At 37.9% G+C, this 23,421-nt stretch overlaps 2 protein-coding genes across 20 annotated transcripts in view; one reads left to right on the forward strand and one right to left on the reverse strand.

The window, feature by feature from the left end:
* The window catches only part of PGCKA1 (PDCD10 and GCKIII kinases associated 1), a 41,831-nt gene extending 31,505 nt beyond the window's left edge, over positions 1 to 10,326 (forward strand). For 11 of the 14 annotated variants that reach the window (XM_072928072.1, XM_072928067.1, XM_072928065.1 and 8 more), the window contains 2 exons: positions 6,763 to 6,810; positions 7,894 to 10,326. In XM_072928072.1, the coding sequence (XP_072784173.1) occupies positions 6,779 to 6,810; positions 7,894 to 8,836 (975 nt within the window). In that variant the 5' untranslated portion in view covers positions 6,763 to 6,778 and the 3' untranslated portion in view covers positions 8,837 to 10,326. Of the gene's footprint in view, positions 1 to 2,582; positions 2,667 to 6,762; positions 6,811 to 7,893 lie in introns of all 14 variants that reach the window. The other 3 variants (XM_072928073.1, XM_072928063.1, XM_072928076.1) reach the window with 1 other exon arrangement.
* Positions 1 to 23,421, reverse strand: part of RELL1 (RELT like 1) — a 127,788-nt gene that overhangs the window by 85,650 nt on the left and 18,717 nt on the right. For 2 of the 6 annotated variants that reach the window (XR_012055561.1, XM_072928062.1), the window contains one exon: positions 19,125 to 21,599. The exons of the other annotated variants lie outside the window; for them this stretch is intronic. The gene's annotated coding sequence lies outside the window, so the exon portion shown is untranslated. Of the gene's footprint in view, positions 1 to 19,124; positions 21,600 to 23,421 lie in introns of those variants that run through there. 6 annotated transcript variants of the gene reach the window in all.

Raw genomic sequence — 23,421 nt, forward strand, 5'->3', positions numbered from 1 at the left:
ACTAAATCCCACACATAAAGCCATCATCAACTTTCATGTCTTGAATAGCACACGGAACACATCGAATTCTTCCCTCACTGAAATAAAAAGACATTGTCTGTACACAGCATCTGTGTGTAATTTCACCCAGAAGTTTGACACTTTAGTCAGGAAAATGCAAAATAATCAGGCCACCTTGTACAATGTAAAATCCATGGGCTTAATTCAGCCTGACCAGAGAGAAAGAGAAAAAATCACCTTAAAAATCACATTATCACTCTTAACAACTGATGACAGTGTATGGATTATTTGCATTCAAGCAATGATCATATTTATCTGTAAAAAACAAGAGGCTCAGTTTGAAAAGGAACAAGCAGAGGGTGGCAATGAGAGCCAAACATCCAAAACTGACAGCCATAAGTCACCACTTAAGTTAGGCTGTGGCTCAAGAAGTTTTATACAAGTTTTTGAGGATTCTAGATGTGTCAGCTTCTCCTGTCTTCACTGTTAGCTGCACTAGAAATACATGCAAGCTGTTCAGCAGGCAAATAATATTCTCAGTGGAGAATAAAAGTGGCTGACAGACCTGTACAGCTCCTCAGTGCTGCAAAATAAAGAAAAATAGAACAATCAACAATAACCTTGGTAATAACCTTGTGCTGGCTGGATAGCACAAGGCTCTTTCTGTCAGACACTGACACTCCTTATTCCCAAATATAGAGCCGGCCTCCCTCAAAAGAGAAGAGTAAGCAGCACCAGAAAAAGCACTTGCACAGTTTTCTTTTCTTGCAGAGCAGCAGAGATAGGAAAGACTTCAGGGTGACTCAAAGTCAATCCACAGGTCATACTCTGCCAGCAGGATGGCACAGCCAGGTATCTCACTAGGGCTGGACTGCAAGACGGCTGAAGCACAGGAACAACACCTCAGTGCTGCATGTTAAGAAAGCGTGAACAAAAAGACTGAAGTCAATTCAGCTAGCAAAAAACAGACAGACTAAAATAGCCCATGAGGTAGGATCTGCTTCTGTAATAAGGGACCATATTACAGTTCCTCAGTTTAGTTCATTTATTTTAAATTATATATGTCAATTGAGTTATTCCCTGAAGTACATTTAAAATAAATTTCCAGATTAAGATTCAGTGTGGAAAAATGAAATTAGATTTTGGTCCAGCTCTAAGTATTGGTCTCAGTGAAGGTTTGAGCACAGACTGTGCTCTCCATAGACCACGGTATAATAATAGAATAGTTTGGGTTGGAAGAGGTCACCTAGCCCATCCCCTCTGCAGGGACACATTCAAGTAGATCAGGTTGTTCAGATCATTCTAGACCCAGGATGGTTTGGGTTCTCCTACTCCCCAAGCCTGCACCTGTTCTGAGGCCCTCTGGTCTCAAAACAGTGACTAAGGTCAGGAAAAAGCCCACAGGATTTGAAGGGTTCTCTGTATTTTAAGTAAAACAGTTCTTACAGATTATATTCATCCAATAGTAGTGATTAGCCTGCACAGTGTGTGGCTGAGTTATGTTCCTCATCTTTTTTCCTTTACATGGTTTTTCCTCTTATTCTCTCTCCCCCTCTAGCACGGGCTGGTAATTTTTTCTGCTGTGTGTTTACTAGTTTTCTAAATTTCTAAATATAGTTCCTCTCAATTCTACCACTCCTCCTACAGTTTTTCTGTGCCTCTATTATATTATCTGTCATCCAGATCAATTATTCCTCTGCCTCCACGCCTCAGTAACACAGAGGCTCATAGAATGGTTTGGGTTCAAAGGGAGTATAAAGATCATTTCGTCCACCTGCCCTACAATGAGCGTGGACACTGTAGTTCCTTCCTCCAGCCCAGGCACATCTGAGCCTTTGTCAGACCTGCACATTCTGAGAACAGTCTCTGAATCTTCTGAGAGGTGTGAATGCCTGCTTAGCACAGAAGGCAAACTGCACCTCCTGTTAGAAGCTTGTCAAGGGCTAGAGCTCTCTAAGGTTATTCCCACCCCACATTCTCTATATTTCCTCTGCACATATTTCTATGCAAACACTTTCTCTTCCCACACTTGCTTCTGTGCATGTCTCCTAGCTGGTTAGAATTTGGCATCTATGTTAGCAAAGACATACCAACAAAGTCAATTGTGTTTGTGTTACTAGTGAGGCAGCCAGACTTAATTTTGATGAGCAAGGATTTCTGTCCATGACAGGGACTGGTACCTCAGGGCAGCATCCTCAGAATGGACAGGTTTTATTGAGAGGTACAAAACACAGAAAACTGATGGGGAAGACACTGGCAGGATCAAGGCTGAAAGATACCTCTACTAGAAAATGTAATCAGAAGGAGGCGCCTCAGGCCCCTGGGAGACACATCATCGAAGGCTCAGCCCAGATAATACCCATGTAGGAAAAATCTCCTTACTTGTGAAGGTAATCTAGAGGGAAAGGATGGAGGAGAGTAAAAAGCCAAACAACAGAAGCATCAGGGTCTGTGGGACGAAAACTCCAAACAAACTAAAACAACCAAACAAAAAAAGAGATTGGATTAAAAATAATGATCCAAAATCAGAGTTTATCTGTTGAGACTGACTAGAGAAGCTATTTTAATATTGTCTCCCTCAGCTTTCTGCCTCTGCTCCTGGAGGTGTCTAAAAGGAATTTAAAAATAAAAATCAAGACAGAAGAAAAAATACACCATGAAGAAAAGTAAGATTGAACTTTTTCTGTTTCCATGTAAACTTCAAAAAAATATTGAGAAAGGTGCCAAACCATTTTTATGACCCAAAAATATTTTTTCTTCCCTTTTCATAACATTTTCTCATTTGCCTTTTATTTACTTATAACACAGCCACAGTTTAAATAGACAATATGACTTATGTTAATTACATAATTAAGAGTCAGATACCTTGTGTTTCTCAAATCTGATAAAGAAAAGCAGACTTCTCTTCAAGCACACTGTGGCTTGAAACACAAGGCTGTGGGTTTGGAGTCAGACATTATTCTTGTTATCTTCACCAAGGTCTCACACTTGAAAGAGAAGTCCCACCTCATTCTCTTCGCTGGCGCCACCATAATTGTTTTTAACCACCTTCCCTTTTTCAGCATTTGTTTTACTGCTGGGATTTGTGTCCTGCTCTCCTCAAACTAAGACTAATTACTACCTTCTTTCATAGTTCGAATTTTTTCCAACTTTTTCTTAAGAAGTTGCTCTTCGGTATCATATTGCTTTAAAGGAAGAAAGTCAGTCTTTCCTAACATCAGGTCTTCCTTGTCTCTCTGTGAACACTCATTTAATACATTGCAAGCACATTATATTTAGACTATCTTTTGACACAGTCAGCTAAAGGTCTGCTGGGGTAGCTGGGCTAAACCCACAAAGCTGGGCCTCTTCCATCTCTTTCACCGAAGAAAAGAATCATAACTTTAAATGAAACAAGCACTGATACTGAAAATGCAAACCACAAGGGTATTCTACACTGTCATACTGCAAGAATCTGATTATTTTGTAGAGCCTGGTACAAGCTCATCCACAGAAACACGCTTTAGGAGATTTAGCAGTTACTAAAAGCTGAAAAATTCAAGTTCAAAATTTAAAAGAGTAAAAAAGATTAATCATAGGCCTCCTTCATTCCTTTTACCTCAACAGCTCTGTCTCATTCCTGCAAACGCTCCAAGTGGTCCAGTCCACATCTGAGAAAACTTAAAAAAAAATCTCTGCTTAACATTTTAGCAGAGCTTTAATGCCAGGTGATCTATTAGTGTTCAGGATTAAAAGTAACTGTGTAATAACTAGTGACAGACATTTGCAGGCCTCCAGAAACGTCATGGTCAAGAAAGAATCATATCCAAGATTAATGGCAATTTGATCTGAATTCTGAAAATCTGAATGTTAAAGCCAAGGATCTTATGCCACTTTAGACAGGCAGCTTTTTCCAAAAGGAAAATAGCCCCTAAAGTGTTCCACAAGAGAGCATCCCACATCATGTCATGTTTTTTGGAAATTATTTCATCAATTAAGCAGCACAGCATATCTGACAGCACAAACATTTAATAAGGATGCAATGTTTCTAAATTCAGCATCAGTTAACATCATCCATGGCTGAAGTCTCTAACACTCTTGTTTCAAGCCTGTAGCACTTGCTTGACTCAAACTGCTCCAGACAGCAGCTTATTAGTATTACTTGTCCATTAACACAACCATGAACATCACAAAGTACACAAGCCTTTAGAGCTCAATATCTAAAACATGGTAAGTAGGATTAAAGCATGCTTTTTCATGCTATAAAAGCAATTTGTTCCCCAGATTTTTTTTCCAGCTTGACTTGAAAGATTATCATAAATGGAAGGAAAGGGCAAGGGAAAAAAAACAAAGCCAGTGTTCAGATATTGACATTGTAAAACTATATTCCTATTTCAGGGATGTGAAATAATTCATAAGATAATACAACATACAGTTTTCCATATGTAATAGTTTATTCATGCCACAGGACAGATCCAGTTGTAACTAATCAGTGGAAAAGCATAATGCAATAGCTGCAGAGATAATTCCAACAGCAGCTGTAATTAAAAAAAAACAAACAAAAAAAACACACCAAAAAACAGGAAAGTGCTTTGAAAGTTGAAGTGAAAACTCCAACAGTAATTTCAATTTTAATTGCCTCCTATGACAATCACAAATATCTTTACAATAAAATAAAGGCCAGCAATTAGGACTTGTCAATGCTTAAAACCTATAAGGAATATTTTTTGCTTTAAAAACAAAAAATCACAAAATTTGTAAGTAAAATCCCTGAGTAGAAAATCTGTCAGATAAAACTCTAAGCAGAAGCACCCTGACTTGAAGTGCCCACTCTCAGCTAGAAGCAACATCTGTCGTTGGAGCTGGTCTACATACAAATCAGAACTGGGTTCACCAAAACTATAAACTTTAAAGCCAAGCCAAAGGCTGTGTGGGAATTTCAGTGGGAAATCCTCTTCAGAAAACAACCCTTTATCAGAATTCCTTCTGTGATGTTGCTGAGGTATGTGGGGTGAGAATACACAGTACACAGTCTGCAGAGATGTGGGAGGGAGTCTGCATTTCAGGGAGAGAAGCAGCTGGCTTAAAAGCCACTCCAGCAAGCACTCAGCTACGTCAAGGTGGCTACTCCTGATAGAAATGTCTGCTTCAGAACAGCTCATGTGTACACAAAGACAAAAAGCATAGGTATGAGCAGCTACAGTCTAGGCTAAAACCAGCTGCTGAATGACTGTAGGCTGTTAGAGGCTCCAAGAATGAGACATCTGACATCAGGTATTTAGTTCAGTGCTAACACCAGAAGTACTCAGATTTTAGAGGACAATTGTTTGGATTTACATTTCTGCTAGCATAATTGCCAATGTGCAGTTCAAGCCATGCCTGAGAAGAATAAATCAATACTACTTTCCATGGATGTCTTGTAAATAAATTACTCCAGAAAATACCCTGACCTTGCTTCATCAATTTCTGTTTTATGGGAAGTGAGCCACTGTCCTTAGGCAAGTATGCAAGTTTGTAGAGTATCTCAAGAGAAAGAGCTTGAATAACAGTGGACAAAACATATTAAACAACCTGCCCTGACTTTTGACTTGAAACAAGATAGCCACCACCCATAAAGAATATTGGAGGTTTTAGAGGTTTTGGATGTTCAGATCTGGGACTTCAGTTTAGGTTCAGAAGAGCAATGTTCTCAAGGGTCTAAATTAGCAAACCATTTCTTCTATAATAGAAGACTTGGGCATAAGAACCATATAATAGACAGTTCTTAGCATTTCACTGGGTTAGGCAATGGTGTAGCAAAACAGAGACAGGCTGCTAAGTCTAGCGAAACTCTGGAATATTACTGTAGTAAAATGGAGGTGTAACATACTGCTTATAACAAAATGCCCATTCCAGGAATTTGTCTGTGCCTCACTAAGATAAAGTTCCATAAAAATGTCACCTCAGTGCTCAGTGGATGTCACAGGGTCAAATGAATGGAAACAAGAAAATTTTACGAAAGACTAAATCTGCTTCTTTCAGGTTTCAAACACCTTGAGAACTCTACATTTGTAGTTCCCACACTTAATTTTAATAGGATATTAAAATGAAAAAAGGCTCAGAGAACACCACAAGGACAGTTCATATGTTCAAAACAATGTCAGTATGAGTAATATTTAAATAGAGGAGCACTGAGGGGACAGTACAGGACGTCTCCTGTGGTGACAACTGGACATGATGGTCACTACTTCTAATACAAGAACTACGAGGCACCAAATACTACTATTTATAAACCTGTAAAAAACAGGTTCAAGTCAAAATATGCAGGTGATTCCTCACACAGGCAAGGGTGGTCTGTGAAAGTACTGAGTAAAAGATGTGGTTGATGCTGGCAGTTTACTCTTTCAAAAAACAGCTGGGCAAGTTCATGGTAGAGAACTTTACCAACAGGTGTCAAGTGAAAAAAAAATGGAAAAAAAAAAGCCCAACCAAACAAACCAACAACCCATACCCAAAACACTGACTTACAGTTCTCCAGATCATAAAATTGCTTAGGAAACTATTCTGAGAGAACATCACTATCTAAGAATTTTTTAATTCTTCCCTAGATTTTTCCCCAATGAAAGACCATTGCCAATGCATAACAACAACCTACAAAAATGTTGAACAGCACCCCATCCATTCTTTTTAGCTAACAAACCCTTCTAAACATGAGCATCATTTTCAATGCAATTGCTCATATTTTAATTTCATAATGCTTCACTCACTCTGTCTCTCCCTTGCCTTCCCTTTTTCTCTTTTCAGATTAAGGAAAATCCAGATGGGGTGCAGATGCTGCAAAATGATACAAAGGTACAATAGAACAAGAGTTTCGTAGACTGAATAAAAGAATCGCATTAAACCATGTGTCTGTGCTTCCCCACACCTCTTGCTTTAATTAGCCAGTAAAAAGGTTGGAGTTTTCTCAAAGTTTACAGCATCTTTAGGTACAGGCATACAGATTTCTTATGAAAGTCTTTTTAATTTACTGTAATCAAGGTCCACTTCCATAATGCCTATGCCACAAAAGGAATTGTGTTGCATTGAAAACTCTTCTTTAGTAAATTTTTTTTCTAATGTAGGTAGCATGGGCTTCCCCCAGTTCAGCAGAACAAGAAGTACCCATTAGGTCAGATCCTCCCTCTCCCAAGCAAGGAAAATGAATAACAGTTCTTTGCTTCCATCATAACTGTTAAATGTAGTTAGTTGGGGGAAGAATTCCCATATTAAAAGTCTCCCTAGAGAGGAGGACTAGCCAGTTTTATGAAGACCACATTTCAGCCCCACTTTATGGTTACTACTTCCTCTTGGCCACTTTTGTAGAACAGGTAAGGAACTGGGGAGAAAATGGTGCTATGAGAGAAAAAAGAAAGATAAAGAAAAGAGAGAAGCCCTGGGAGAGATAAGGAAACTATAGAGCAAGAGGAAGAAAATTAATCAGGAGGGGAAAAAAAAAAAAAAGGACAAAAGACTTGAAAGAAAAACACCAGGAAAAAAATAGAAGATATTTTAGAAACTGTATGAGGATATATTAATTTATAATCCATGTTATGACTACTCATTGGCTAATCAACTCCCCAGAGAAAATAAAAAGTAAGGCAATAAAAAATAAGGCAAAACAAGCAATGACAAGCACAAAGTTCTCCAACATCCTCCTTATGCTCCTGGTGAATCTCAGTACAGTGGTTAGTTATGATCAGTCCCAGGAGACAGCAGCCTGGGATATGCATATTCAGCATTTCCACTTGGTTTAACTCATTCTCAGATCCCAAGGCAAAGTTCAGTGACAGTCCTTTCTCAAGATCTTCAGATTAAAAAGGAAGCTTAATCTTTTTTACTAATTATATTGATTAACATCATAAGTAACATTTCTTTTATAAATTTTTCTGACTCCAGCTACATCTTTGATCCAGAAGAAGTACAATCATCTGGATGCATTCATGAAGTAAACAGCTATAAACACAATGAACAAGGCAGCAATAAATCCAAATTCAAAGACAAGAGTGAAAATGAAGAACCCAAAAATGAACTCCAGAGGCATGAGGTAAACAAAACAGAAAATAAAAATCCAGTAAGCAGTACAACAGAGACTCTCTGGAATCACAGAGGCAATGACTCTCAAGAGGATGGCCTTGTGAAGTGTGCTGCAAAGCCTGATGTTGCAGTCAATGGTGGCAACTCCTGTGCTCAGCACTCCATGCTCAACCCCAACACAAGCCCAGTGAAAGAAACCAGTGAAAAGGGAACCTCCAGCCAGTCAGAGGCTTCTTCAGCCAGCAACAGAGACTTGTACACCAAATCAAACAGGTCTGGACAAGAACTTGACCTAGAGACAGGCAGTCAGAGCAAGGCAGACAGCAATGTGCCTAACAGTATTCCAGACTCCCCGTCTGCAGAACACAGCATCTTTATTAAAGGAAACTCAATACTGGAAACAGAAAACAACACCATAACACTGCCAGATATTGATTATCCCCAAAATGGCAATCAAACTGGGAACTATGTTGAAAAAGACAGCTTTTCAGTCAACTGCACACATTCAGACCAAAACACTGGTGCTTCAGCAATTCAGGACCAGGATGCTCGTGTAATCCCACCTTGGCCTGTGAAAGAGAGCAGTACTGAACCTTTTAAAACTGACTCTGCAAGTTTGAGTGAGAGCCTTACTGCTGGTATCACTGCAGTGGCTGTTACCAAAGTCACACAGGCACACACACACACCAACCACAAAGATGTCAGTGGAGGATTTGAGGAGGAAGATGCAGAAGTTGCAGCAGCTCTGGCTGCACTGGAAGCTGCTACAGCAGGAGAAGACATGGAAGATGAAGACGAGTACTAGATGGTTTCTTTCTAATACACTGGGTAAGATCCACACGTTATTTCTGGATCAATATGAAAAAATATACAGCACACATGGAGAGCTGTTATGAACAGCATATAAAAAAGGAGTTGAGACTAAACCTTGGTTCCTTCAGCTGTTTTATACAGCCTTTTAATTTCTACTGCCTGAGGTAAAGAAGAGCTCCCTTGACTAATGGTAGTACTCTTCTCTATGGGCTCAAACAGCAGAGCAAAGCACCATTTCTTCCACACAAAACATTCAGTTGTACACCCACCTCATCTGCACTCATGCAAATGTTTCCTTTTTCTCCTCGTGAGGAGAAAACTCGTGAGTTCACAAAACTCCCCTTATTTAAAATAGGACTATTGAAGCCATAGACTTAGAAACCACAGATTTTCATGATTAGCAGAAAAAAAAACTACATAACTGAGACAAAGTTCGATGATCTACTGAAACATTAAGTAGGGAAGGCAGCTTGGACTGAACTTTACAGTGGTTATGGTTCCATTATGGATCAATCCTAAATCTGTGCATGTGCACCTGGCATTAGAATGATAATATAATTTCTCCCCACACACCTCTTCCTTGACTGTGTTTGATACCCCAAGTGTTGCTGCTTCAGTTCCTTTAAACAACAGAAGCCCAGCCAAATCCAAGAGAGTGGGTTAACTTTCTGTTGGTTTAATGTGCTAAAGTAGCTCATGTAAGAATTGCACACAGACTATCAGAGAGGCCAGAGAGATCAAAACCCAGTCCCTACCGGTTTGGATAAATTAAAAACTGTTGTAAAAAAAAACAGCCTGAAACCTCTGAAGTCCATTAAATTTTCCAGGTGCATGTCACCTGTCTTAACAATATAGTTTTCAATCAGGTTGTGTCTCAAACATCCCCAGCAGATGTGTTTTGTTAATACAAAAACAACAAGAGCCAATTTGGATCCCTTTTTAGTTCTGTTGTAGTCTCTAAATTTATATAAGGGAAGGGACCGAGCTTCCAAACTGGATTAAGCCTAAGATCTGAAAATAGTTAAATTCTTGGAGGGCTGCATTTCTAATGGGAGAAAAAAAAAAAAAAAGGAGGTAGAGACCAATTTGGTGCTGTCAATTCAGCAAAAGTATGGTTGAAATAGAAAGTGTTTCACATTTTATACTGAAATGTTGTGGTTTCCAAGTTTTTGTTATAAACGCCTAATAAATTTTTTGACCATATTTTAAAAATCTGGTGGCTTTTGTACTTTATGCATTTTCTGAATATAAAATTTACATTTAAGAAGTCCAATAAGATATAGCCCTCATTAGATACATGAAAAGCACCAACATTGTATTTGCCTACAGCGTATGGTGATTTCAATTTCTCAAAACATTCATGCTACTCCTAGGAGCAATTAAAACAACCTAAAGTCTCAGCTTCTAGAGAACGAGATCCTGCTACAGGCAAGAGTCACAACATTTTGTCTGTAAAATAAAAAAGCTTTATATGGTTTTAAAGTATTGTAGTACTGTTGATTTCTCTACCTCTTTCCTATTTTAATAGGTCCTTCTAAGCCTTCTCCTAAGTGCATACAAGTTTTACAGATCCGTTTGTCTTCCAAAGACTACTACAATACTGAAAGTCAGTGAAAGTGGCTCATTAATCTGCTGTTTACATTGCCAATAACGAGTTATGCTGAGTGTCACCAGTCCTGACAGTCCCTGCCCAGCACCCCAGGGCTCCCCCTGCCCTGCCTGGGGCCCAGGACCCCACTCAACCCTCTGGGGGGCAGACCTGCCAGCCCCATGGGCCCTTCCAGAGATGTCTGTGCCAGGGCTGTCCCGGTGCTGTTGGCCGCCCCATGCCCCAGCTGGGGCAGCAGGACAGACTCTGGCTGTGGGATCCGGCTTTGCTATCCCCAGGGAGCCCCTGCTTCTCCCCACATCCCAGCTCCAGGGGAGCTGGATGCTACACCATCACACAAACCATGAAAAACAATCCAAGTAAAAAATATGTTAAAGAAATAAATGCAACAAACACCCCAGAAAACTTACCTGGTTTTATTCAATATCCACTCAATTCGATGTTTCTAATCTGAGCTCCAGCTCAAACTTCAAGTGCAAATCACAGCAAGATTCTCACCTTGCTCTCCAGCCATTAAAACATATTAGAGGAGAGCCCCTGGTCAGACACAGCCCAGACAACTCAAACCAAGCACCTCTTCCATGGGAACTCCTGCAACCATGGGCCACCCTCTGCATGAGAGCAGCTGAGCCACAGACAGTGCATGTCTTGCAGCCCAGCTTCTCACTGTCATAAATAGAAGAGGCAAAACCCAGCATAAAGCAAATCTATTCACTGCATTGAAATAACTGCTCCATGTTCTCTCACAGAAAAAAAAAAAAAAAAAAAAAAAAAAAAAAAAAAAAGTTTGGCATCTGCATATCTCAAACCTACATCATATGGAAAGCTTCCATAAAATAAATCTATGAGGTAACACCAACATTCAGACTTCTTTTATCTGCTAAATTAAAAATCCCAGTGCAGTTTTTAAGTTAAAAAACACAAGAAACCATTTATATGCATTTTATATTTACATATGTGTTTAGATACCTTCAACCCTGCCATGACACCACAGAATGTCAGGAATTCTTAACTTTTTGCAGCTTACAGTACAATTTTCACAATAAATGTGAAAAAATCACTTATTTAAGAAATAATTTTTAAATGTCACACACATTTTCCTCCACAAAAATTAGATTTTAAATAATTATGTGAGAAACAAATCCTATTCAGTCCATCAATTGTTGATTCAAATAAACGCAAACACTGCCAGCTTGAAGAATCCATTTTGCTCAGGCAATTGTGAGAGAAAAATTCAGTAACTTGAGAAAACAGAAAATCACAGAGAAAAAAATGCTACTAGAAACAAGAGTAAACTGTATTTTAAGACTTCTGTCAAAAACTACGTGTTTTTTTTTTTTTTAAGACATCCAGACACTGTAAATTCAGCTACCAATCAATTATGTTTCCTATATTTCAGAGGGGTCACTTATGAAGTATCATTTAAATCTTTCCGTTTTCCTTTGATACAAAAAAAAATAATATGGGGCTGGTTGGCCAGTATCTATCATTATTAATGTTTCTGTACTTGATGTAATCCTTTATAGGTAAGGGTGAAGACATATGTAGCAATAAAGAACAGGCAATAGGATGGGAAACTATGATAAGGAGTTGGTAGTGAAAGCTTTTGCATCTTGGAAGCTCATGTTTTGTTATTCTTCAAAGTCAGTAACAATTTAAAGGGAATTTGCAATCTTTCATATATAAGCAAAGAGACACTGAGGAAGACTAAATTTAGCACCTTCATATGTGGCAGTAGGTCAACCCTGGGTTATTAAAAAACTTCAGATCACTGCAGAGATTTCACATATGACTACAGGAGTGGAAAACAGCCCAGTCTGCCCTCAAGGAAGTTATTTCCTAGGGAAAGTTCAGCAAGAGTAGAACCCAAACTGGACACTGCAGAATTCTTCAGCTCAGCAAACAAAGTTCTAGTAAGTAGGCAGGAACCTGCCTCACAGGAACCTCCACAAAGATGGAGGTTTATTCTCCCCTTCTAAAGAACAAACGTAATTGTTTGGGCAAGCGCTACTATGGAGACTTCCCATTAAAAACTAAAATTCAGAAACAATAAAATCTTATTTTCTAAAAGATATTCCAGATTTTATTAAGTAAAATATCACTTCAATCATCATTCGAAGGTTGAAACAAGAAACACTACCTTGGAAATATAATTTTAAAAAATCAATCTTGACTTTATGTTGTATTTGTAGTTTCAATTTCCTAAATGTGATTTAGTTTTCCAAAAGATTAATTCTTACCAATGTGTCTCATTTTGGTAAATGAGAATACAATATCTCTATATTTACTAAGGTCTGTGTATATGGTATTCCACATATTTATTCAAATGCCTATAATATACATTTTAATTGCATTGAAACAATGAATTTTAATTATTTCTCTGGAATTTTGGTATCTCTCCCTGCATGTAGATGGAAATTGGAATCCACTAAATTGCACAAGAGCATCACTTCAAAATTAAATGTATTAAAACTTCTTTAACATGCTGAATACACAAAGAAGTTAAATTATGAAAGTCATTCTTCATTAAAAACTAATTTATTTTTAAACAATTCTGTTAATAAAACTTTCTTTACAGATATTGTGTCCTACAGTTATGAACACAGATATGGCAAAATATTTAACAGTAATTGTTAGAAACAGATTAAAACTTTTTCATTGGTCTTTTCAACATGAAATTCCCTGGGCAGAGAATTTTTTTCCTTACCATCATGAAATCAAACCAGAAACTCTCCAGCTTATTCCCTTGGCCAAGCTTTTCAAATTTCATGCATTCATATGCACTGTTAGAGACATTAGTCTTAGGATTCCCTTCTCCATTACCAACTTTACTTGGCTCTCAGGGAGGTTCGTTTTTAAGTTTTCCTTCATCTTGAACTTTCACAGTCCCAAACTTCAGCTCAGACAATCCTTGAACTGAACTCATTGAGTAAACAGAAGGCAGGAAATACTGCCTGCCCTAAAATGGTACTACTGCTAACCACTTCTGCAAATTCCACCCCACCTCCTTTGGGACGTTTTCCCATTTCAAACTATAAACTGTTTCAAGTTTTGAAGAATCTAAATGTGCATCTTGGACTCTGTAATAAAAATTGAAATAGATTATAGCAAATTAATGCCTTAACATAAGCAGCAATAACTTTTTAAGTGCTTTTTTGTTAAATGCCGTTTTAACTTATTTTAAATGGTTTAGTCCAACTCCACAATAGAATTTCATGTAGCTACTCCCCCACTCCCTACCTATTTCTCCTTTAGTCAGAGAAAATAAATACTTCCTTGTACAACTCAGTTTGGAAAACAGGAGTCTCTCAAAGGAGGAGGAAAAACATTACCTCTCTTGATTTTGTTTCTAATCCCATTGCTGAAGTACACATCCTAATCAGTTACCTCACAATCACTGTGATCAAGGCTATCAAGGTTACATCATTCTCTACTCTGAATCTTGATTGACATTATTATAAACAGGATTTAACAGGTTTTTGCTTTAATTCATGGCTCAATTACTATACACTAATAACTAATAAACCTTTCATTCATTAACAAAACAAAAAACCTCAGAAGTCTTTCAGGAAATAGAGCATCCCAATATTATGTCAGGTTGAAGACAACTTAAGTACTCAACCAATGCCACAATAAAACCATGTCACATGAAGACAGCAGTTTAAGCCATTTATTTCCTCATTAAGCTTCCTTCTGTTTACTCTAAACTAGAGATTAGCTTGATTATTATGAGGGTGCAGAAGCAGAGAGGAGAAAGGCAACACCATCAGCTACTCAATCTCAAACATGGCCAGATTTTCAATTATCTGTGATCACATATCCTATCCCCTCCCTGCTCTTAATATCTACAGCCAGTACCAAGCAATTTACCTAGACTTATGCAAAATGAAAGGAAGGTAAGCAACAAAGGCAAGATAACTACAGAGCAAAATGAATGTATGAACAAGATTAAAATTCTGTTTAGGTATTTGGGGTCAAACCATAGAAATCTGGCCAAGAATTAATAACTTAGGTTGTTTCCATCTGACATGGCTTTAGTTCTTATTTGAGATCCTCTTCCAAAAAGAATGTATGAAATAATTGAGGGGCATTCCTCAGATTGGCTTTTTCATAAATCCTCAGGGAAAAAAAAAAAAAAAAAAAAGATCCATGCAAATGTCCTTAATTTCAATTGTCCTGGTTTCAGCTGGCGTAGAGTTAATTTCTTTTCAGTAGCTGTTATAGTGCTGTGCCTTGGATTCAAAAGAAACTGGGAGGGAGCAGAGCTGGGACAGGTGGCCTGAACTGACCAAAAGGAGATTCCGCTCCATAGGATATCATGCTCACTAGGGAGACATTTGGGGTGATGGTGTTTGTCTCCCCAAGTCACTGTTACACATGATGGGGCCCTGCCCTCCTGGGGATGGCTGAACACCTGCCTGCCCATGGGAAGCAGTGAATAATTCCCTATTTTGATTTGCTCGTGTGCATGGCTTCTGCTTTGCCTACAAAACTGTCTTTATCTCAACCCACGAGTTTTCCAGTGTCGACCCTTGCAATTCTTTCCCCAATCCCATTGGTGCAGGAGTCAGCAAGTGGCTGCCTGGGACTTGGCTGCTGCCTGGGGTTGAACCATGATGTCCATACAAGATGCATTAAAGAAAGAGATTTTGCTGTGGCCAGAAGGGATACAAATTTCTCTGGAATGAGTCTCCAGAACTATGAAATATTACAGATTTTTAATGCCACAGTTTCAGTTTGGGAGGTAAAAGTGACACAGGGGTTTATCTAACAAATAGACATCAAACTTTTCCAGAATAATGCTGGTCTGATTTTGGTTACCTTTTACTTATTAATCTGCTGTTTACATAGACTTACATTAAAAACTCATCCAATTAGCATCTGCAAAAAAACAACCACACTAGAGATCCAACATTAATCAAAATCAAGACAAATTATCAAAAGCCTTACAAAAGAATATGCATACTCCACCCTGACTGGGAATTACTTTTCCAGATTCATGCATGAGTGTTAATTACCAGGCGATGCACGCTGCTATTGTTTTGACATACGACACACAGATCCTGTTCTTCCTCATTGCTTTGATTAAAAATTTGGCTCAGAGAGAAGTTTACATTGTTCCTTTTAGTAACTGCAGCAGCTACTTCCACACCACTGCAGGGCAGGAGAGGGGCTGAGTTGCTGGGGCCTGACTAGCCACAGCTCTGCCCCAGCCCCATGAAGCACCTCAGATCTCCCATTAAACTGGGACCTTTTCAAGTTTTTTGGTTTAATTCTTTTTTTACACTGACCCACGCCGACCTTTTTGAATTATCAATAAAAGCTTCATAGCTCCCTCTGCTGCCAGCAAGTAGGAAATTCAGTTACTCTACAGAAAATCTGCTTGCACCAGAGAGAAAACATTGCATTCCTGTCTAAGTATATAGGTGTGTAGAGTCCTTTGAAAACAAGTTTTGAAACATATTATAGGTATTTTATTTTAAGGCTAAGATTGCTGCTTTTATTGGATAGTCATTCTTACTGTAAATCAATATTGAAGACCAATAGTTAAATACCACCTTAATATGGTAATTACAAAATACTACCTTACTCAATGAGAAAATCAAACCATATTATCACCTGAGCATTTAGCTGGATATCTAATGACACCCACCAAATAAAAATCAATTATTCAGAACAGTTCAGAGACAAGAGTTCATCTCAAACTGCTTCTGCCCTAACACTATTGTTTTTCAGTCCATCTTCCTAGGTCTTTCACAGTCCCACTGCTGCCTCTTCTCTGAACCTGCCCTCCCCAGCAGTGACTCTGCAAACCTGTCCCTCTGCATCAGGTACCAGCGAGGTTTGTTAGCTGTCTTGCTGTTGCTGTTCTGCTCCATACCGACAGCCATGAAGTGTCCTAAATCCAATGGTCTCTATTCCCCAAGACCATTTCCAGACCACCTCCACAATGGTGACGTACCAGCACAAGTGCCTCCCGTCTGCCTCTGCTGCACTTCTAACAACTCTGCAGCCCAGAAGAGACAGGACTGGGATGACTGACTGAAAATAGACAAGGGAAGGGGCCATCAGAGGGTTTACACATCTAAACCTGAGAGGTTGCACTGGTAGAAAAATGCATTTGCCACTACATCCTCCTTTGTGTTGTAGCTGCAGCTACACTCCATGCCTTGCACCTCTACAGCGTTAGAGGCTGCCTAGATATGACTGAAGAGGTGTTTCAGTTTCAACAGGTGTATGAGCCGAAGGCTGACACAGACCCACACAAGGCCTGACATACAGAAACAGATGGCCAAGCACTACCCATGTAACTGCATCTGCACCAAGTCCATGCCACAGGGACTTGGCTTCACTTACCCAAACTTACTAGAAAAATACACCACCAACCCACTGTTTTCCTCCAGATAATTTGGGAGCCACAGATAATTGGAGGCTGCTTACTGTAACAGCACAGAGCTTTCAGATCTTGCCATTAATGTCTCTTTGAAGGCTTCTGCCACCTTCTTGCTTCCAGCACTACATGCCTGGCATCTCTCCTACCTTTTTTTGAAAGTAGAGGAACAGACTTCTACCTTCCCAAACTGTCCAGCTTCCTTTTCCTTATCCTGCTCCAGCCCTACATACCCTTTTCTTAGTTTTGCCTCAGCATATGACCTTAACCTGCCAGGAAGGAAGCTCCAAGGCTGACAGCGTGCTTTCCAGCTCTATGCAATGCTAAAAGAGAGCATCCAGAACAAGAGATAACATCAAATCATGGCTTGAGTAAAAAAAAAAAAAAGAACAGCAGCACCTTAGTGCAGGCCCCCTATCGCTGGGAAAATATATTTAAAATTAAGAAACCTACAAGTGGAAATTTCAGATGCCTGTATTTTGAGCCTAACGTCCCTCAAACAAAATCCCAAAACTCAGGATTTCACAAAACACTGAGAAAAGATTTAATTCTAAATCCATCTTTATTTGTGCAAGTCTTACATGCTGTTCATTAATATTAGATAGCCAAGACTTAACCACTCTTTCCTTGTTGACTCATTAGCAGTAGCATTAGTCACTTAGCAGGGAAAAAAAAGAACAAGCCTAAAGTGCCCAGAAACCCTAAATTAATAGATACAAATTGATTCACACATCATACTACAGGTCACAGGTGGGAGTCCTCAATGACCACTAAATAGGCAGGAAACTTAATTCCTTAGGAGAAGCAGTCTCACATTCCAACCCAGCAGGCACTTTCAGCATTACCAAGCAAGCATGGCCCATGTGTTCTCTCTTCCAGACAGGGCAAATCTCATAAAAAAGATATTTTTAACCCACATGATTTTGTATTAGTAGGCAGTTAAGTACAAGCACAATTCATTTGGAGGGGGGGAAAAAAAAAAAAAGGAAACAAACAAGCAAATCTATCTGGCACCCTTTTCTCCTGAAATTTCTTATCATGCTTTTAGTACCTATTTCCCTCTTCGGTATCTTTCAGTTCAGCTCTGCTCACTGAAAGTGGCAGCCCTGTAACTCCAGCAGCCTCAAAAGAGCTCCCCAGTTCAAGCTGCACACACACCCTCTGCAGGAATACTGGAGTCTGGAGTAATTTCTATAGACACTGCATAGCTGCAACATCTTCACTCTTAAGTACACAGGAAAACACTTGTGCTTCAGCATTCCCCCAGTACAAGAAAACAAAATCCATTTGAAAAAAATTTTGCTTCTTTTGAGGACTTGTCTATGTCAGTCCAGTTATAATAGAATTTCTCAAACTTTAATACAGAAATCCTCTTGTATTTCAATGTTTGTACATATTGTCTAATAAAAACTGTACTGCACATACTACACAGAATTTGTACGTAGAAGAAAAAAGAACAAAAAAAAAATTCCTGAAAATGAGACTCACATAGTGTGTTGAATTTCTGGAAGCTTCAGCAGCAATAGTATCTCAATTCTGCCTGAAGATTAAGCCCTGGAAGGACTTTTTAATTTGTTTGTTTGTTTGTTTGTTTAATATTCTCAATATAAACCACAGCTGTATATCAACCTCTGAAATTCAAATACAGAGCTCAAAACAGACCCCACGTGATGCTGCTAGGAGCACTGAAATAATGAAAAACCCCACACCTGCAAACAGGATTGTACACTGATAATCCCATCTCAGCTAGCCACAGCCGGCTTCAAGGCTCCTTCACACTATTCAGACAGCAAAACCCATTCTTAGTGCCCTTTACAGATCACAGTCATCTGTGAGAACATAATGTAACAAATTAAGCATTGTAGTATCACAGACAGACACAGGCTGAGAGGAGACAACTGCAAAGAGCTTCCTGTCATTTGTGATTTTTCGTTACCTACCTTATGAAAAAATAAAGAATAATGTTGAGTATTTTTTAAAAGCTCTGTATCAAATATAATAAAAAGTTAAAAGTTGTGATATTTTAAATTTAAGATACCAGCTTGAGTTGAATCACAGATTTCTGTTATTGTCATTTAAATATGAAATTAAAGTAGTATTTGCAATTGTCCTTTCTGAAGACAATTAAACTGCTCTGAAGTACATCACACTATAACCTAACATTCTCATTACCTCCATAAACAAGAACTTAAGAAGCAAAAAGATTGCATTTTACATTTAGATGATGCAAAAATTAAATTTCACTCAATGGTTGAAGGCTTAAGGAAGTCAGAAGCAAGCTTAAGAATCAATACTTTTATTTACTGTTTGGTAGTATAAAAGTTGTATATAAACTATTTTGTTAAAAATACATTTGATAAGCAAACTTTAAAAAAGCAGACTAATATGGCAATATGCATACCCTTACAAAATAGCAGTGTAGTGTTAAAGGCAATGAAACAGGCAGTTTCTAAATCCTCTCTTAGGTAGCAATGCATAAATTCAATTCTTGCACATATCAGATCTTATAATACCTTACATAATTACTTTATACAGGTAAACAATATTTTACATATCCAACATCTTTTCATTACTTTTATTCTACGTATTTTCAATGGAATCAAAATAGAAACTACTTTTAAAATAAGGGGAAAAAAAAGGTATTACTGTTTAAACTTTCTGCAGTCCTTTTGCTATTTATTCGCCATACTAACATATCATGTATCAAAATACAATATCAAGACAAACTGCCCTTTTTTTAGAAGAAGCTTTGGGGACAGTCTGTAATTCTGTATCTTCTTTCTGAAAATTATTTGAAAACTGCTGTTTTCTCCAATGCTCCCTTTTTCCAGTAACACTTTATACTCATAGCTAGCAATCTCCTGAAAACTGAAAGCTTATTACTACAACCAATACTAATTAAATCTTCTAGAAATATTCGTCTTACAAATAATCATGTGAAGCTTAATGTGTGCTTGTAAGATGAGGCTGGTGTTTGTGTTGTACTTAAATATTGAAGAGATTTCACAAGCTGATTTTAGATTTATGGGAGCAGGGAGCGCTGCTAAACACTGAAGTTAAGAGTCCCAGCCAAATTATTATTTTGGGTTCTCAAGGACAGACAATTATCTCTAAAAATATCCATATTGAAAATAACAATAAAACATTTATTATTTTCAAAGTTTGGATGGGCAGTGGTGGGTTTTATGGAAAATATAGCATCACAGAAAAGTACATATTGATAGGACCAGTCAGTATCTTGTGGATACACATAGAAGACCATCAGCAGCACAAACTTGCAGCAAGAGTGAAAAAACTTGATGCTTCCTGACAAGACATGGGAGTAACCAATACACAAGCAAGAAGAGTAATTTTGTACACACCGATTGTTAACACTGCATACATAAATCGATGAAGAAACACAATTCTCAGATATGAAGGAGAAACACAATTTAGAGTTCTTGTATTAAAAAGATTGAAGGTATCAATTTACAATAAATCCATTTCAAAAACATACACTGCTTTTCATTGAGTTCATAAAGCAGATTAAGTTATAGTTCTCAGAATATAGTGCAATCTCTACTAAAAAGCATTATATTAGAGCTTATATTCTTAGGCACTCGGAACAAATGATATGACCTTCTATTACATAGAAAAGTTTGCTGAGTTATTACAGAGATTTCTCTCCCCAGAACAAGTAACAGGACAAAGCTGAGATCATAAGTAGATAAAGAAAATTAATACCACAATATCATGGTAATTTTAGCATTAAGTAACACTTAAAATATGAAAGGAGTAACATTGGCTTAAGATTTTACTGCCAATGAATACAACTACCCTCAGTCCACTAAAGCCACTCTGAAGCACTTTAGTCTATATTCCATAAATTTTTTAATGCCCAATATTCCATATCCTTATCTAAGGCTTGAAATGCATTGCCTTAACTTAATAAGGAACTTGTGGGTAAGAGCAACAGAAGAAAAGCAAAACTATTAGGCACTCATATTTGAAGAGTGAGTAATTACAAGAAAAAGGAGAACACAAGGCCTTGAGGAAAGCAACCTCACCAAGAGCTCATCCAACTACATACAAAAAGGTGCTCTTCAGTCTTTGTCAAGTAGTAAGGGAGAGGTATGGGTCTGGGGAACAACAATTTAATTTAGCATCTGCATATAACTGAACAGTCTCTACTTTGAGGTACCCTGCACAGAGTTCAAGGGTTTATGTATTAAAGGCACATATGCAGATTTGGCTGACATAATTATGTACGTTTTACTTGGCTACAAGCAGTTAGATTAAAAGAATAATTTCATATTTCAAAGGCTGGCTTTTATCTTCAGCAAACACTTGTCAATTTTGGAGCGGGCAGAAGAGGAGAAGAAAAATCCAGATGGACTACTGGGGTGAATGCAGTTTATCCATGAGGCAATTGTATTATTCTTAATATTGAGCTTGTAAATGCTTGTCTAAGTACAAAAACAGTCTAAGACTTGATAAAGCTTTTACCTTTCCTGTCCAAAAACTTGTACGTATGTTTTCTTTCCAAGATGAAGCCATTCATTATGATGTCCACACAGCTCAATGGTATTTAAGTGCCTAAATCTCACTACTTTACTGGTCAAAAACCATTAAGTGTTTAACCTTGCAGGAATGACATCACAAAATTTGTAAAATGATACATTGCCATAAATACATTTCCCTAAATAGTATACGTCTCTTGGGAGTTTTCAGTTTTCTCCAAAGTGCTTGTAGACAATCTTCTTGTAAAAGATCCACCTGTAAGAAAAGAAAACAATTCTAAAAATAAACCTAAATAGCAAAATTAGTTTTAGGATGGACACACCAATTAAAAAGTTAGCAGGTGCTCTGAAATGGAAAAAAAAGCCACAATTGCATGAAGTAATTGCCGTGCATTCCAAGTTTAGCATGTGAAATCACAAAAAGGAACTAAAAATTGAGTTAGTACTCTTGAAATGCATGGACAAACACATGGACAAAGTGACAAATCACACCACAGTGTTACACACTACAAATGGAAAATGTTACATAGCCTCAGTGTACCAGTACCAGTTTCTGTTTACCCAGTAGCTTAAAATGTCCAAGAGCTCAACTCAAAAGTTTTGACTTCAGCTGTGTATCTACTACTGATTTTATGTGCCATTAAGCATATTTGAAATAATATTAACTGGTGAAATGGAGTCTGCTGAGAACATGGACCTTGAAGACATAGAGAAGACATGCTACAACTTTCAATGATCCAGCCAGCAAGACATTAGATAAGCTGAAACACTGCAGAGGTCGCTTCAGAACAAGTCAGTTTAGGGGAAAAAAAGCCCTGGACTTGAGAGCAGCAGTGAATGCAGGCAATCAGCAATGCTACTTCACTGAGGTACTGCCCAACTCAGGAATTGCTCTTCATACAGGAACTCTCAGTAACAGGGGTTAAAGTCAGCCACAAATCTACTGCCTCTGAAGGACAGAAAAACCTTTTCTGGAAACAATTAAACATACATTTATGTCTGCCTTCTCCCTGAAGATCTGAGTCAAATTCCCCCAAACTATAATCTTTAATCAGAAGTGTATTGACTAATGGCTCAAAAGTCTCAAATGCTGTTTATTTATTAAGTTTCAGTAAATTGGGCTACAATAATTTATTAGAAGTCTGAAATAAGTAGCTGAAGTAAAAGTGTAACTACTACCTGTTTACATGTGAACAACTTCTCATGACAGTAGAGAAAAACTGATCTAGAACCATGCTAGGGAACAGCATCATACCCTTTTACAAGCAAGATCTGTTTATTTTTTGTAGTGCAAATCAACCAGACCTGGCTAGTTTCCCAGATGATTTATAAAATAGCTCTGCTGGACTGGAGAGACCATTAAAATACTCTGCTGAACCATTTCTCTGCTATTAGAACATTTGTTTTCAGAAGGGGCAAAACTCTAATCCTAAGGGGAGGTTCTATAATAAAAAGCTGCCATAGATGGACAATTTTATTTATAGCTTTACTATCATATCGCTCTAGATAACAGTTCATTTTAAAATTAAAGTAACAATGGTTTAAATTTATAGAACTTTTAGGTAATTACAGGGAATTTACAGCTTTCCTGTTTAGGAGAGGAAAGAACAAATTAGAGAGAAAACCGGAGTACAAAACATTTTGAGTGATTTCAAAATGATGGGGTTTTTTAATCAAAGTGCACTGAAATTTAGTTTCATATATGCCCTATTCTTTGTATTTCTCATGCTTAAAGAGAAGATAACTAGCTTGCCTTTAAGTAAAAAAGAAAACTCCATAATATGAACAATCTGATAAGATTTCTCTATCTCCCACTAGAGATACAGAAAATAAATAAAAATAGTCACAGAACTAACAGAACAATTAGCTGGGCGTGGAAACGCCAATCGAGCGAAGGAAGATGTTATCTCCTATTGTATTTAGCTAATATTGATTTTTAAAAAGGGAAGAAATAGAAACCACATCAACATAAAAAACCTTGAACACAAGGACATTATTCTGAATCAGAAAATAAAGAGTACTGTTTGCCTTTTACTGACATCTGTAGATCCTGCACAAGATTTCAGTGCAACCGTAAA

Source organism: Taeniopygia guttata, chromosome 4 (assembly GCF_048771995.1).
Source record: "Taeniopygia guttata chromosome 4, bTaeGut7.mat, whole genome shotgun sequence".
Classification (NCBI taxonomy): Eukaryota; Metazoa; Chordata; class Aves; order Passeriformes; family Estrildidae; genus Taeniopygia; species Taeniopygia guttata.